The 16391-nt window shown below is 46.6% G+C and overlaps 1 protein-coding gene across 1 annotated transcript in view; it reads left to right on the top strand.

Moving 5' to 3' along the window:
- SEMA6B (semaphorin 6B) overlaps positions 1–16391 on the top strand; it is a gene marked incomplete at both ends in the record, with an annotated part of 66306 nt that overhangs the window by 48826 nt on the left and 1089 nt on the right. Inside the window, 5 exons of the mRNA XM_083350345.1 lie at positions 864–1013; positions 6717–6911; positions 8008–8148; positions 12723–12800; positions 13949–14007. Coding sequence (XP_083206471.1) covers positions 864–1013; positions 6717–6911; positions 8008–8148; positions 12723–12800; positions 13949–14007 — 623 coding nt within the window. The remainder of the gene's footprint in view (positions 1–863; positions 1014–6716; positions 6912–8007; positions 8149–12722; positions 12801–13948; positions 14008–16391) is intronic.

Raw genomic sequence — 16391 nt, 5'->3', positions numbered from 1 at the left:
CGAAATGTTTCTAGTCCTCAGGGAATTCCTCCTGGTGCTGCTCAGTCTCTCAGCTGAGCTCAGGGCCAATTTCTCCGCGGCTGGACATGTCATTCAGTCCTTGACTTACCCCCATTCATTTAGGGGCCGTTAAGTTACAGCAGCCCCTGAAAAAAGGGACTTATTTATAAGTATTTTTTCCACACTTGCAAGTGTCACAGCCTCCCTGCGGTCACCTGATGAAAATTCAGACGCTAGGCCACCGACTCGCATTTACGACGAGGTCATGTGACTCTCCCCTTTGGCGACCTTCTGACTCCTCGCTTGGCCTTGCCAGTTGGAAGGTCGCCAAAACCGAACACAGGACCCTGGGACACCACAGCCGTCATAAATACCTGCCAGCCGTTGAAAAAGAGCTTTGTCCCGTTTTACGACCTTCCTTGCCGACGTTGTTAAGCAAATCGCCGCCCCGGTTCAATTAGTGACGCGGCGGTCCGGTTGAATCTGGCTTCCCCCACCCACCCCGGTCGACTTTGCTTGTCGGAAGGTCGCCAAAACGGGAGCACCCACGCACCCCGAGAGGCCGCGACCGTCGTAAATGCGAGTCATCGGCCAAGCGTCTGGATTTCGATCCCGTGGCCAGGGGGGAGCTGCCAGCGGTTGTGTGAAAAGAGCTCTTGAGTTGCTTTTTTTCACTGCCGTCGTAACTTCCAGCGGTCACTAAGCGGAGGATTGCAAGTCAAAGGATGGGATAGCCAGCAAAGGACGTGGGAGGGGTGGCCGATGACCCGGGGAGGGAAGGGGTCAGGGCCAAGGACCCCCCCCCCAAAGGTCCCCCGTCTCCCGCTGCCCTGCCGTTCAGCGTCTCCTCTTCTGTTCCCCAGACCAGGTTGCTGTGCGGTGCCTGGAATGCAACACAATTCCTCCAGCCTTTTTCCCGACGAGATCCTGAACTTTGTCAAGACGCATCCGCTGATGGACGAGTCGGTCCCCTCGCTGGGAAACGCCCCTTGGATCATCCGGAGCGTGGCCCGGTGAGCAGTGAAGAGTCATCAACAACAACTCCTCCTCCTCCTCCTCCTCCTCCTCCTCCTCCTCTTCTTCTTCTCCTTCTCCTTCTTCTTCTTCTTCTCCTCCTCCTCCTCTTCTTCTTCTTCTTCTGCTTTTCCTTTCTTTCTTCTTCTTTTCTTCTCCTTCTCCTTCTCCTCCTCTTCTTCTTCTGCTTTTCCTTTCTTCTTCTTCTTCTTCTTCTTCTTCTTCTTCTTCTTCTTCTTCTTCCTCTTCTTCTTCTCCTTCTTCTTCTTCTCCTCCTCCTCCTCTTCTTCTTCTGCTTTTCCTTTCTTTCTTCTTCTTTTCTTCTCCTTTCTTCTTTTTTCTTCTCCTTCTCCTTCTCCTCTTCTTCTTCTTCTTCTTCTTCTTCTTCTGCTTTTCCTTTCTTCTTCTTCTTCTTCTTCTTCTTCTTCTTCTTCTTCTTCTTCTTCTTCCTCTTCTTCTTCTTCTTCTTCTTCTTCTTCTTCTTCTTCTTCCTCTTCTTCTTCTTCTTCTTCTTCTTCCTCTTCTTCTTCTTTGTTCTTCTTCTTCTTCTCCTCCTCTTCTTCTTCTTCTCCTCTTCTTCTTCTGCTTTTCCTTTCTTTCTTCTTCTTTTCTTCTCCTTTCTTCTTTTTTCTTCTCCTTCTCCTTCTCCTCTTCTTCTTCTTCTGCTTTTCCTTTCTTTCTTCTTCTTCTTCTTCTTCTTCTTCTTCTTCTTCTTCTTCTCCTCCTCTTCCTCTTCTCCTCTTCTTCTTCTGCTTTTCCTTTCTTCTTCTTTTTCTTCTGCTTCTTCTGCTTCTCCTCCTTCTCCTCTTCTTCTTCTTCTGCTTTTCCTTTCTTTCCTTCTTTTTCTTCTTCTGCTTCTTCGCCTTCTCCTCCTCCTCCTCCTCTTCTTCTTCTTCTTCTTCTTCTTCTGCTTTTCCTTTCTTCTCTTCTTCTTCTTTTTTTCTGCTTCTCCTCCTCCTCCTCTTCTTCTGCTTCTCCTTCTTCTCCTTCTCCTCCTCTTCTTCTACTTCTTCTGCTTCTTCTCCTTCAGCTTCTCATTCTCCTTCCTCTTTCTCCTCCTCTTCCTCTTCTTCTTCTCCTTCAGCTTCTCCTTCTCCTTCCTCCTATTCTTCTCCTTCTCTCCACCTCCTCCTTCTGCTTCTTCTGCTGCTGCTGCTTCTCCTTCCTCCTCCTCATCTCCTCTGTCCTCTTCCTCCTCCTCCTGCTTCTGCTTCTTCTTCCTCCTCTTCCTCTTCTTCTTCCTCCTCCTCCTTCTTTCTTCTCCTCTTTCTCTCCTCTTTCTTCTCTCCTCCTTCCTCTCCCTCTTCCTCCTCTTCTCCTCCCTCCTCCCTCCTCCGGTCGCTAAGCTAGTTCCATTTGGCCAAAAACCATCGTAAAATGCAGTCGCCTGACCGCCAGATTTGTCGAACGGCTATAAATGCGACGCAGTTGCCGTGTACCTGAAATTCAGTCGCGCGACCCCAGGGGAGACGACCATTGGGACTTCAGCTCTGGGGCGTAAAATCCCCCTTTTCCAGGTGGTTGGTAACTTCAGACAGTTGCTAAGCAGCTGGCCGTAAGTCGAGGACTCTCTGCATCCCTTTCCCTTTGCGCCGCTCATGAATTTCTCTCTCCTTTTTTGCTGCTGTTCTCGCCGCTTGTCGTTGATCAAAAAAGGGACCGGACAGCCTGCCATCCCATTTTGCTTTCCTCGCCGTAAGCTGTCCAGAGATGTTAAGAGCCAGGCGGCCTCTAAATTGTTTCCATCAACAAAGGGAGTTCCCGACTTACGACCGTTCGTTTAGTAACCGTTCAAAGTTACAACGGCACTGGGGGGAGAAAAACGTAACCCTTTTGGTTACGTGATCAACATTCAGACGCTTGGAAACTGACTCGTACTTGCGACGGTTGCAGCGTCCCGGGGTGGTGGGGGTGGTGAGGGTTAGGGTTAGCAAAGTCAATGGGGAAGCGAGATTCACTTTAAAAAAAAAAACCTGTCTAATTAACTTAACTGCAGCGATTTGTTTGTCTATTTATTTATTTATTTTATTTTATTACATTTATATACCGCCCTTTCCTTTCCGAAGGACTCAGGGCGGTTTACAGGGTAATTAAAAACCAAAATACAAAAGTTAAAAACAAGTTTAAAAAAATTATATTTGTTTAACAACTGAGGCAAAGGAAGGGGCCAAACTGAAGAAAAGATCGCCAGAGAACTGTCTCTCGCTTAGCGATGGGAATTTTGCGCTCCGTTGCGGTCGTAAGTCGAGGACGCCCTGGAAATAAACCACAAAATGTAAATAAATAAAGAGCGGGGGGCCCCCCCACCCCCACCCCCACCCCCACCCCGCCAGTCGGAGGCAGCCTTCTCTCCCTTCGGGGCATTTAACGGTGTAAGTTTCAGCCAATTAAACCATGACATCTGCTTCGATTTGCCAGCCAGGGAGAAGCCGGAGGCCGGAGGCAAAGGAAGCGTTGGAAGCAAGATTCACTTGTACAGCAACGAGAGGCCTTTCCTGAAACGAGCCTTTGATGTTTCCAAAATAAGCCTCCCGATTAACCAAGTTAATCTTGTTTTAGGGAATAGAACAGAACAGAATAACAGAGTTGTAAGGGACCTTGGAGGAACAGAACAGAATAGAATAGAACAGAACAGAACAGAATAGAATAGAACAGAATGGATATTGGAATATAGAATAGAACAGAACAGAACAGAATACAATAGAAATTAGAATAGAGTAGAGTAGAGTAGAGAATAGAGTAGAATGGATATTGGAATATAGAATAGAATAGAACAGAATAGAATAGAAATTAGACTAGAATAGAGTAGAGTAGAATAGAATGGAATGGAATGGAATAGAATAGGATAGGATAGGATAGGATAGGATAGGATAGGATAGGATAGGATAGGATAGGATAGGATAGGATGGATATTGGAATATAGAATAGAATAGAACAGAACAGAATAGAAATTAGAATAGGATAGGATAGGATAGGATAGGATAGGATAGGATAGGATAGGATAGGATAGGATAGGATGGATATTGGAATATACAATAGGATAGGATAGGATAGGATAGGATAGGATAGGATAGGATAGGATAGGATAGGATAGGATAGGATGGATATTGGAATATAGATTAGAATAGAATAGAATAGAATAGAATAGAATAGAATAGAATAGAATAGAATAGAATAGAATAGAATAGAATAGAATAGAATAGAATAGAATAGAATAGAATAGAACAGAGCTGGAAGGGACCCTGGAGGTCTTCTAGTCCAACCCCCCACTTAAGCAGGAGAACCTATACCACCTCAGACAGGTGATTGTCTAGCCTTTTCTTAAAAATCTCAAGCGATAGCCCACAACTTCTGGTGGCAAGCTGTTCCACTAGTTAATTGTCTTCACTGTCAAGAAGTTTCTCCTTAATTCCAGGTTGCTTCTCTTCTAGTCTTCCAGTCCAACCCACTGCTCAGGCAGGAAACCCTATGCCATTTCAGACAAATGACTGTCCAGTCTCCTCTTAAAAACTTCCAGTGTTGGAGCATTCACCGCTTCTGGAGGCAGGTAGTTCCACTGGTTAATTGTTCTAACTGCCAGGAAGTTTCTCCTTAGTTCTAGGTTGCTTCTCTCCTTGATCACTTTCCATCCGTTGCTTCTTGTCCTGCTTTCGGGCGCTTTGGGGAATAGGTGGAACCCCCCCCCCCGTTCTTTGAGACAGACCCTCAAATATCTCTGTGCTATCATGTCACCCCTAATCCTCTTCATTAAACTACTAGACCTACCCAATTATCACAGTGACCTTTCCTGACCCCAGGTTTAATCGGTTGCTTCCCAGATGTGGGCTAGCAAAGCCTTAGGCTCCTCCTATCTGTTGCATGCAGCAACATCTGGCAAACCCCTCCTCATCGAAGCCAAAAAAGCAGTCCTCGAACTTACGACCACCATTGCACCCAAAATTTCTACGTACGGCTGAGCAAGATGGTCGTTAAGCTCATTTTGCCGCATTTCGCCACCTTCCTTGCCATCGTTCTTAAGCGGATCACTGCAGTTGTTAAGTGAGTCGCGCGGTCGTTCAGCGAATCTGGCTCTCCCGTCGACTTTGCTTGTCAGACGGTCTTAAAAGGGAATCACGTGACCCCCCGCCTCCCATCCAGGGACAATGCAACCCTCATAAATACAAACCAATTGCCAAGCTCACCTGATCGTGGGGAGGCTGCAACGGCCGTTAGTGTGAAAAACGGTCCTAAGTTACTTTTTTCCCAGTTCCATGGTAATTTTGGCCACTAAGTGAACAGTTGTAAGTCGAGGACTATTTGTAGTTACACTACGGCTGGTCTTGTCACAATTTACCTTGATTATTGTTTTTCTCCCCCCCCCCAGGCAGGTGGAGGAGAGCGAAGGAAACGCTAGCTTCTCTTAATTTCCTAAGCGTCTCAGCTCAGACCGTCTGGATCTAATTAAATCTGTCTTAATTGCTGTTTTATGTGAAATTAATCAAGCATTATTTCTGTCGTCTTGCAAAAATTGCACACCAGGAGATAGCATTTGCAGGGGGAGTTGGGGGGGCGGGGGGGTTGAGTTGTTTCGCGCACATGGGTTGGCTGTTTTTACAACTGCACGGAGGACAATTTCTGTGTGTGTGTGTGTGTGTGTGTGTGTGTGTGTGTGTGTTCGGGTACGTGTGTAACAACCTTGGCAAAGGAAACAACCTCATTTTATTTATTTATTTATTTATTTATTTTATTACATTTATATTTTGCAGCTGTTTTTTTTTTTAACCTGCAGGGGTGGCATGGTGACTCCTCCCCTCCTGCGCCAGGCCCCGCCCACCACTGTTTCCTTTGCCTTCATATGCAAAACAGCCACCGCCAATTGTAATGAAAACAGCTGCAATGACACCGTCAAAATTTTTTTCACTAATTTTCTGGATTGGTTTTTTTTTTCCCCATATCCGCCGTAGCGATCTCAGCGATTTTCCGTAATTTGATCCTTTGAAGGATCGGGTTGGTTCATCAACCTAACAACTGTTTGAGATCTTCGGGAAAGGTGCAAACTCGGATTTCATCCTGTTTTATTGGACTGTCCTGTCCCCCCCCCCCAAGTGCTCTCAGAGTGGGAAGGCCGAGTGTTGGGAAAACCGCCGGAACAACTGGTATAGAATATAGACAGTCCTCAAGTTACGACTGTCACGGAGCCTCATATTTACGGTTGTATGCTGTGATCCATTCACACAATAAAGATAGGTGTGATTTTGAACCACGGTTGAGTCCCATATTTCTATCGCTAAGGAAGACGGTGGTTAAGTGTGTTTGGCCCCATTTTACGACCTTTCTCGCCGCCGTTGCTAAGTGAATCACTGCAGTTGTTAAGTGAGTCGCGTGGTTGTTAAGTGAATCTGGATCTTCCCCCTTGACTTTGCTTGTCGGAAGGTCGCAAAAGGGGACCACACGACCCCGAAACACGGCGACCGTCATAAATACAAGTCAGTGGCCCAGCGTCTGAATTCTGATCACCTGACTAGGGGGATGCTGCAACGGTCGTAAGTGTGAACAACGGTCCTAAGTCTCCGTTTTCAGTGCCGTTGCAACCACATTGTAAGTCGAGGACTGCCTGTATTTATAAAAATAATTCAGGTGGGATCCAAAAAGGTGTTGTAACTCACCTGGCCCAGTGTGTGAATTCTGCGTCTGGCTGATTAACCTCCATCCTTTCCCGGCAGGTACCAACTCCGGAAGATTGTGGCGGACAACACAGCCGGACCAGGCAGGAACTACACCGTTGTGTTCCTGGGCTCCGATTCGGGAACCGTCCTAAAATTTCTCATCCGCACCAACCTCAGTGCCAATTCTTCTCCCACCCGGGCAAGGGCCCACAGCTTGCTGCTGGAGGAATTTGAGACCTACCCCAGCGACAAGTGAGTCGAAACCCACAAACACACTTGTGCGCCCACAGAGGCAGGCACGCCCCTTGGGTTTTTCAGAGTTCATGGTGGAAGCAATGAGGCTTCACCCTAGCGGAGGAATTCTGGGAGTTGAAGTCCACCTGCGCTGGGTAGAGAATTTGCTGGGGAATTCTGGGAGTTAGGACTGCACCTATGCTGGCTGGGGAATTCTGGGAGTTAGGACTGCAGCCATGCTAGCTGGGGAATTCTGGGAGTTGAAGTCCACTGATCCTTGCTGAGGAATTCTGGGAGTCCACCTGAGCTGGGTAGAGAATTCTGGGAGTTGAAGTCCACCCATGCTGTCTGGGGAATTCTGGGAGTTCAAGTCCACTCATGCTGGCTGGGGAATTCTGGGAGTTGAAGTCCATCCATGTCGGCTGGGGAATTCTGGGAGTTGAAGTCCTCTTGCGCTGGATAGAGAATTCTGGGAGTTGAAGTCTACCCATGGTGGCTGGGCAATTCTGGGAGTTGAAGTCCACTCATGCTGGCTGGGGAATTCTGGGAGTTGAAGTCCATCCATGTCAGCTGGGGAATTCTGGGAGTTGAAGTCCACTCATGCTGGCTGGGGAATTCTGGGAGTTCAAGTCCACTCATGCTGGCTGGGGAATTCTGGGAGTTGAAGTCCAACCATGTCAGCTGGGGAATTCTGGGAGTTGAAGTCCTCTTGCGCTCGATAGAGAATTCTGGGAGTTGAAGTCTACCCATGGTGGCTGGGCAATTCTGGGAGTTGAAGTCCACTCATGCTGACTGGGGAATTCTGTGAATTATTTTATTTTATTTTGTTTTATTTAGATTGATAGAGCTTCCCACCTTAAAACGCAACTCAGGGAGGGAGGCTCACAAAGACATTTTTCATTTTTGTCTCTTTCTTTTTTTCCTTTTTTTCACATTTTTACTTCGAAACTCACTGCTGCCGCTCTCCGAGTTGTTACGCGTTGGGTGGCCAATATACATTGAATAAATAACAATAATAACCCCCTGAGTCTCAATGGGTGGAGAAACATGGCAAATCCAGACGAAACATCTGGTTGAGTCTTTCAGCCCGTAATCCTCTTCCCCTTTTTCCCAGGTGCGGCAAGGACGGAACCGGCGAACGGAAGCTGCTGAGCATGGAGCTGGACAAAGCCACGGGGTCGCTGCTGCTGGCCTTCCCGCCCTGCGTCGTACGAGCCCCAGTGGCCAGGTGCCACCAGCACTCCACCTGTATGAAGTGAGTCCCGCTTTTGCGGCAGCTGAGCTGGGGCTGGGGGGCGTTCAGCCCTTGGCAGGGCAGGGGTTCCCAACGAAAGAGATACAACACAGCGGAAATCAAGTCATGCCAGTTGGTGGTTTGGGGCTAGTGCTTAAAGTGATGGCCTGGAAACCAGGCGATGGTGAGTTCTAGTCCTGCCTTAATGCCTGAAAGCTGGTTAGGTGACTTTGGGCCAGTCACCAGAAGATGGTGAGTTCTAGTCCTGCTTGAGGCATTAAAACCAGCTGGGTGACTTTAGGCCAATCACTAGGAGGTGGGAAGTTCTAGACCTGCCCTTGGCATGAAAGCTGGCACAGTGACTTTTGGCCAATCACTAGGAGACTGTGAGTTCTAGTCCCACCTTAGGTATGAAAGCTGGCTGGGTGACTTTGGGCCAATCACCAGGAGACGGTGAGTTCTAGTCCCGCCTTAGACATGAAAGTTGGCTGGGTGACTTTGGGCCAATCACCAGGAGATGGTGAGTTCTAGTCCCGCCTTAGACATGAAAGCTGGCTGGGTGACTTTGGGCCAATCACCAGGAGATGGTGAGTTCTAGTCCCGCCTTAGACATGAAAGCTGGCTGGGTGACTTTGGGCCAATCACCAGGAGACAATGAATTCTAGCCCCACCTCAGGCATGAAAGCCAGCTGGGTAACATTCGGCCAATCACCAGGAGACGGTGAGTTCTAGCCCTGCCTTAAGTCCACCCAATCTTCAAGTTGCCAAGGTTGAGAAGCAGTGGTGCACAGGGAAAGTAACACAGGCAGATGAAAGCACACATCTGGACTCTCCTAAAATTAATATATTACGTTGCGCCATTAGAAGTTCTCCGTACGTATCCATTTCCTAAGCAACGTCCGCAAAGCTCTTCCGCTTTGAGCAAAAAAACAAGCTTGCTTAGCACTCTTCGACTCATTAAAAGGAAAACTGTCGGGGATAAATAATGCATCAGGTCAATACTGTGCTACAAATTATGCCTCAAATTAAAAGGAAGGACTTTCGACGCCCCAATTTTCGAGGCGGCCCAATGGCGTGTATTCAAATTGTAGCCCGAGAAAGGTTTCCAATTAAAAATCCCAGGTCAAATTTCCTTTTTTTTTTTTTTTTTTTTGCAATGCAAGGTTATTCTGGACTTCCATTTTTAGTTAGCCTTTCCTCCCGAGAAGACGTCAAAGGACTTTTATAACGAAAGGCATGTAAAACCCTTGCAGCTATTAATATAAACTACGCCAATTCTGTACATTTTGCTCTTTTGGTTCCTTCGTGTCTCTTTCCTGCCTTTCCCTTCTGTCCATCCTCCCTCCCTCCCTCCCCTCCCCTCCCTTCTTCCTCCCTTCCTCTTTCCCTTCCCTTTCTTTTTCCTTTGTTCCCTCCCTCTATGCTTTTGCCCTACCAACCTTTTTTCCCTTCTTCGTTCCCTTCCTTTTCTTTCTCCTGCCTTCCTTCCTTTCTTTCCCTTCCCTTTCTCTTTCCTTCCTTATCTCCCTCCCTCCTTCGTTACCTATCCTTTCTTCTCCCTCCTTCCTTATCCTTCCTTCCTTTTTTCTTCCCGCCTTCTTTTTCCCCTCCCTCCTTCCATTTCTCTTCTTCTTCCTCCTTCCCTTCCTTCCTTCCTTCCTTTCTTTCCTTCCTTCCCCCTCCCTCCGTCCCTCCCTCTCTGAACACTGTGGTATCCCACCCTTGCATTTCCATCCCCTTGCATTGCCCTATGATCACGTGACCATAATTTACGACATGTTTGCCGAGGTAAACCAGCGTTTACTTCTGCTTCTTGTCAAAGCCACCCCCTAGCGAACAACGGGTTCGCGTAACGACCGCTCTCCCTATAAACGCTCATAAAATCATGTCGCCCACGTGACGACCCGCTTGATGACCCTCACCACTTACGATGTCGTAAGTCGAGAGAACACCTGTACTATAGCTCTCTACCCATTAAAAAAATGTTGCAAGTTGACAGCTTCTTGGCTCAGCTTAACCCCCCCACCCCCCACCCGTTTGCCAGCTGATATTCTTCAGCCATGTTTAATAAATGCCATATTTCAGGGATGCAGTCAGCGGCCTCGTGCATCTGTCTCGGTTGTTTTTGACCAATTATCGGAGAATGCTGCCGGCTGTGGCGACCGCAAAGGCGCCTTTTTCTTCATTCATCACCCACCACGGTGGCCTTTTTCCTCCCCTCTCCCAGCCTGGCAAGGTTTCTGCACTTAATTGCCAGCGATGAAAACCTTGTTATTCACTGGTTCTTGGCTGAAATGCTTGATCCCTGGACAAGGGCTGGCCATAAAACCAAGGATACCGCCGAAGGCAGCCTCTTAAAAATTTGAAATAAACATCAATGCAAATGCAGGCTTGCTGCAGAGCAGAAGGTCAAAATCCCAGAGGTTGTTTTTTCAGAGCAGGTGGAGCAGAATTCGATCGCAGTTCCTCAGATTCTTTGCTGTGAATGTTCAACGTTGCATTTGGAAATTGGGACAAAAAGCAAGAATGCTTTTTTTTGGGACCAGCCATTCTTATACCGAATCCTCTCAAAGCTGTAAAGTCCGTTTAAACCCCTTGCAAAAAGAGATTTTTTTTCCTGCAAATGTGAAAAAAAATAACCCTAAAAATGTCATCCCAAACAGCAAGACACGGATTCCAGGATGCATCTCCAAGCACAGGATGTTTGCAGAATCGGATTTTTGAGAATAGGGGTAATCCTCGACTTATGACTGTTTATTTAGTGACCATTCAAGGTTACAACAGCACTGAAAAAAGTGACTTATGACCGTTTTTCACACTTTACGACCATTGCAGCATCCCCGGGGTCACCTGATCAAAATTCAGATGCTGGGCCAGTGACTCGTATTTATGATGATTGCAGTGTTCCGGGTTCAAGTGTTCCCCTTTTGCGACCTCCTGACAAGCAAAGTCAATGGGGGAAGCTGGATTCACTTAACAACCCCGTTACTCGCTTAAGAACTGCAGTGATTCACTTAACACCGTTGGCGAGAAAAGTTGTAAAATGGAGCGAAATTCACTTAACAATATATTAAATTAGAGTACTTCACTCCAATTTCATTTTAAATTGTTTTTATAGGATTTTTTTATTAATATTATATGTTTGGAATCTATGGCCTATGGGCTAATAAATAAAATAAACTAACTCACTTAAGAAATGTCTCACTTAGCAACAACAATTTTGGGCTCAACTGTGGTTGTAAGTTGAGGACTACCCGTACTAGCAGAGTAGAAGTTGCTCCTGTTGAGTTTGCATCCTTGTCAATGCTAAAGTGTGACTTGAATTTGATTACAATATGATGGGGGTTATTTTCCATCCATCCTCCGCAAGGCCAAAGTTGCACCTTCCAGAACGTTCCCCTTCTATAACCAAGTTCCAGAGAAGTCAAGAATGCTTGGAACACCCCCTTTAAGATTAAATATATTCAAATGCATGCAGATTTGGGGACGCTGGTGGTTCAGCAAACTTATGTGCAACCCCCTTTGAAGACATATGAAGAGGATCTCTAGTTTGGCCTAACGGTTAAGGCTCCAGGCTAGAAAGCAGGAGACTGTGAGTTCTAGTCCCGCCTTAGTCGTGAAAGCTGGCTGGTGGACTTTGAGCCAATCATCAGGAGACAGTGAGTTCTAGTCCCGGCTTAGCCGTGAAAGCTGGCTGGTGGACTTTGAGCCAATCATCAGGAGACAGTGAGTTCTAGTCCCGCCTTAGCCGTGAAAGCTGGCTGGTTGACTTTGAGCCAATCATCAGGAGACTTTGAACCAATCATCAGGAGACTGTGAGTTCTAGTCCCACCTTACCCGTGAAAGCTGGCTGGTGGACTTTGAGCCAATCACCAGGAGACCGTGAGTTCTAGTCCCGCCTTAGCTGTGAAAGCTGGCTGGTTGACTTTGAGCCAATCATCAGGAGACTGAGTTCTAGTCGTGCCTTAGGCAAGAAATAATAAAATAAAATAATAAAATAAAATAAAATAAAATAATAAAATAAAATAAAATAAAATAAAATAAAATAATAAAATAAAATAAAATAAAATAATAAAATAAAATAAAATAAAATAAAATAAAATAAAATAAAATAAAATAAAATAAAATAATAAAATAAAATAAAATAAAATAATAAAATAAAATAAAATAAATAAAATAAAATAATAAAAAATAAAATAATAAAAAATAAAATAATAAAAAATAATAATAAAATAAAATAAAATAAAATAATAATAAAATAAAATAAAATAATAATAAAATAAAATAATAATAAAATAAAATAAATTTAAAAAGTTGATCCTATCCCTAGCTCATTGCAAGGGCTTCCACAGACTTTGCCTGGTGTGATATTTGACAGATAAATCTAGAATTCCTCTGGGTGCTGCCCTTCCAGAGCAGAACTGAAGACCAGCTTGCAAAGTTGCAAGGCATCCAACTCTGTGGACATTTGGGGTCCTTGCCCGGGGGGGGAATCGCTAGGAAGAGGGGTCCCGGCGGTGTCCCATTTTGATCTCTTCCTCCATCTGGGTCTGAGTCGCCTCCTCATGACGTCTCCTTTCTCTTCCGTCCTTCAGGAATTGTTTGGCCAGCAACGATCCCTACTGCGGCTGGACGCCGGAAGGATCTTGTATTTTTGTGGAACGCAACACCAGGTATTCTGAGGATTTGGAGGGCCTTGCTTCGGGACGGTCCTCCTCCTCCTCCTGCTCCCTCCTCCCCCTCCTCCTCCTTCCAACAAACCCAACTCCCTTCTAGACTGATGATGTTCCCCAGTTGGGTCATGATACGTCTGCAAGAAAAGAATCAAGCTTAGACAGCATCAAGGACCTTACAGTCCTCCTCCTCCTCCTCCAAACAAACCCCCTCCCTTCTATCACTGAGATCACCAAGGACCCTACAGTCCTCCTCCTCCTCTTCCTCCTCCTCCTCCTCCCTCCTTCCTCTTCCTCCTAATAAACCCCCTTCCCTACTAGCACTGATGATGTTCCCTAGTTGGGTCATGAAACCTCTGCAAGAGAGCCAACAAGCTCAGAGAGAACCAAGGACCCCACAGTCATTGTTCTCCTCCTCCTCCTCCTCCTCCTCCTCCTCCTCCTCCTCCTCCTCCTCCTCCTCCTCCTCCTCCTCTCCACAAACCCCATTGACTCCCTTCTAGCACTGATGACATTAGCTAGTTGGGTCATGAGACGCCTGCAAGAAAGCCACCCAGCTCAGAGAGCACCAAGGACCCCACAGTCATTCTCCTCCTCCTCCTCCTCCTCCTCCTCCTCCTCCTCCTCCTCCTCCTCCTCCTCTCCACAAACCCCATTGACTCCCTTCTAGCACTGATGACATTAGCTAGTTGGGTCATGAGACGCCTGCAAGAAAGCCACCCAGCTCAGAGAGCAGCAAGCACCCCACAGTCATTGTTCTCCTCCTCCTCCTCCTCCTCCTCCTCCTCCTCCTCCTCCTCCTCCTCCTCCTCCTCCTCCTCCTCCTCCTCCTCTCCACAAACCCCATTGACTCCCTTCTAGCACTGATGACATTAGCTAGTTGGGTCATGAGACGCCTGCAAGAAAGGCACCCAGCTCAGAGAGCACCAGGCACCCCACAGTTCAACCCTGAGCTATGAATATTCTCTTTTATTGATGTAGGTCGGAGAGCCTTTCGTACAATTCCACAGTTTTGGTGGTCAACTGCTCAGAGGCACGCAGCCGAGATGGGTGGTTCGGGCGATAGGATAAATAGGTTAAAATTAAAAACAAATCAGTGCTCGGAAAGGTCTACAACACTTTACAACTCCTTGTCCCTGAATTTGCAGGCTGGCGTTTGAACAAGACATCGGTGGCGTCAAGACTGCCTATCTGGGTGATTGTGAAGGTGAGCGCCTCTCCTGGTTGCAGAGTTTTCCAGTTTTTGCTGACTCTGCCTTTTTCTGACTTTTGAGTTCAGTTCCTGGACATCTGAGATTAACTGCCTAACCCTGATAGAAAGCCCAGACCAGGGGTAGGCCACCTTGGCTCTTTTACGACTTGTGGAACTTCAACTCCCAGAATTCCTCAGCCAGCATGGCTCAGCTTGGAAACCTCTCTCTTTCCCCTCAGCGTGGCTGGCTCAGGAATTCTGGGAGTTGAAGTCCACGAGTCATAAAGCAGCCTAGGCCTAGACCAGGGCTAGGTAACCTTGGCTCTCTTATGACTCGTGGACTTCAACTCCCAGAATTCCTGAGCCAGTCTGGCTCAGCTTGGAAACCTCTCCCTTTCCTCTCAGCATGGCCGGCTCAGGAATTCTGGGAGTTGAAGTCCACGAGTCATAAAGCGGCCTAGGTCTAGACGAGTGCTAGGTAACCTTGGCTCTTTGCTGACTCGTGGACTTCAACTCCCAGAATTCATGAGCCAGTCTGGCTCAGCTTGGAAACCTCTCCCTTTCCCCTCAGCATGGCTGGCTCAGGAATTCTGGGAGTTTTTTTTTTTTTAATCCCATTTATATCCCATTTTTTTAATCCCATTTATATCCCGCCCTTCTCCGAAGACTCAGGGCGGCTTACAATCTAAGCACAAATCAAATGTGCTTAGCATTGAAGTCCACGAGTCATAAAGCGGCCTAGGCCTAGGCCAGGGGTAGGCAACCTTGGCTCTCTTATGACTCGTGGAACTTCAACTCCCAGAATTCCTCAGCCAGCATGGCTCAGCTTGGAAACCCCTCCCTTTCCCCTCAGTGTGGCTGGCTCAGAAATTCTGGGAGATGAAGTCCACCAGTCATGAAAGGGCCAAAGTTTCCCCCATGCTGGCTGAGGAATTCTGGGAGTTGAAGTCCACGAGTCGTAAAGCGGCCTAGGCCTAGGCCAGGGGTAGGCCACCTTGACTCTTTTATGACTCGTGGAACTTCAACTCCCAGAATTCCTCAGCCAGCATGGCTCAGCTTGGAAACCTCTCTCTTTCCCCTCAGCATGGCTGGCTCAGGAATTCTGGGAGTTGAAGTCCACAGGTCAAAAGAGCCAAGGTTGCCTACCTCTGGCCCAGACTGATTGACAAACAGGCCATTTTCAGCGAGAGAGTACACATCGTTCATTTCATTTTAATTTTCTTTGTTTATCCAATTTATTAGCTGCCCGTCTTACCACCGGGTAACTCTGGGCGGCGGCTTACAATATTAAAAAAATAAAATAAAACGCCAGGAGGTCCTCGACTTAACAACAGTTCGTTTAGTGACCGTTCAAAGTTACTCAAAAAAACCTACTACTAATAATAATAAAGTTGGAAAGGACCTTGGAGGTCATCTAGTCCAACCCCTCCTGCTCAGGTAGGAAACTCTATACCATTTCAGACAAACAGCTCTCTGAAGTGAATTACAACTGGTTTTTTTCACAGTGAACAACCGTCACAGCATCTCCGTGCTCACGTGATCAAAATTCAGAGGCTTGCTAACTGACTCGTACTTATGACGGTTTGCAGTGTCCCAAAGTCACGTGATCCCCTTTTGTGACCTTTTGACAAGCAAAGTCTGGGGAAGCCGGATTTGCTTAACCACCCTGTTACTACATTAACAAATGAAGTGATTCACTTAAAAAAATGTGGCAAGCAAGGTCGCAAAATGGGGCAAAATTCACTCAATCACCGTCTCACTTAGCGATGTAAATTTTGGGCTGAGTTGTGGTCATACATTGAGGACTATCTGTACATCAATAAAATACTACAAAAGCAGAATTTGTTCCACAAAATTCTTAGGCTATATTTGTCAGTCATGGCTCAGCCAATTTTATTTTATTATTTTTTTCTATTTATTTCATTTTAATGAAGAGAAGGACTAGGGTTGATATGATAACTGTCTTCTAATATTGGAGGGGCTGTCAGAGAAAAGAGGGGCTTGGCCTATTCTCCAAAGCACTTGAAGGCAGGACAAGAAGATCATAAAAAAGAGATCAAAACGAGAAATAAGGAGAAATTTCCTGACAGTGAGGACAATTAACCAGTGGAACCACCTGCCTCCAGAAGTTGTGAATGCTACAACACTGGAGGTTTTCAAGAAGAGATTGGACAGCCATTTGTCTGAAATGGGATAGGTAGAGTGTCCTGTTTGAGCAGGGGGTTGGACTAGATGACCTCCAAGGTCCCTTCCAACTCTTGATATTCTGTCATTCTTAAAGGAGGACTAGAGGAACCGGCTTCCTTTAGCCAAGAACCGTGTTTCGCCACCGTAGCAGCTTTAAGCTGTGTGAACTTCAACTCCCAGAATTCCCTTGCAGAAATATAATATTGCATTAA

The sequence above is a fragment of the Vipera ursinii genome (assembly GCF_947247035.1).
Source record: "Vipera ursinii genome assembly, chromosome: 1".
Taxonomy (NCBI): Eukaryota; Metazoa; Chordata; class Lepidosauria; order Squamata; family Viperidae; genus Vipera; species Vipera ursinii.
The sequence above is the reverse complement of the archived record's forward strand: the minus strand, read 5'-3'. Positions and strand labels throughout refer to the sequence as shown.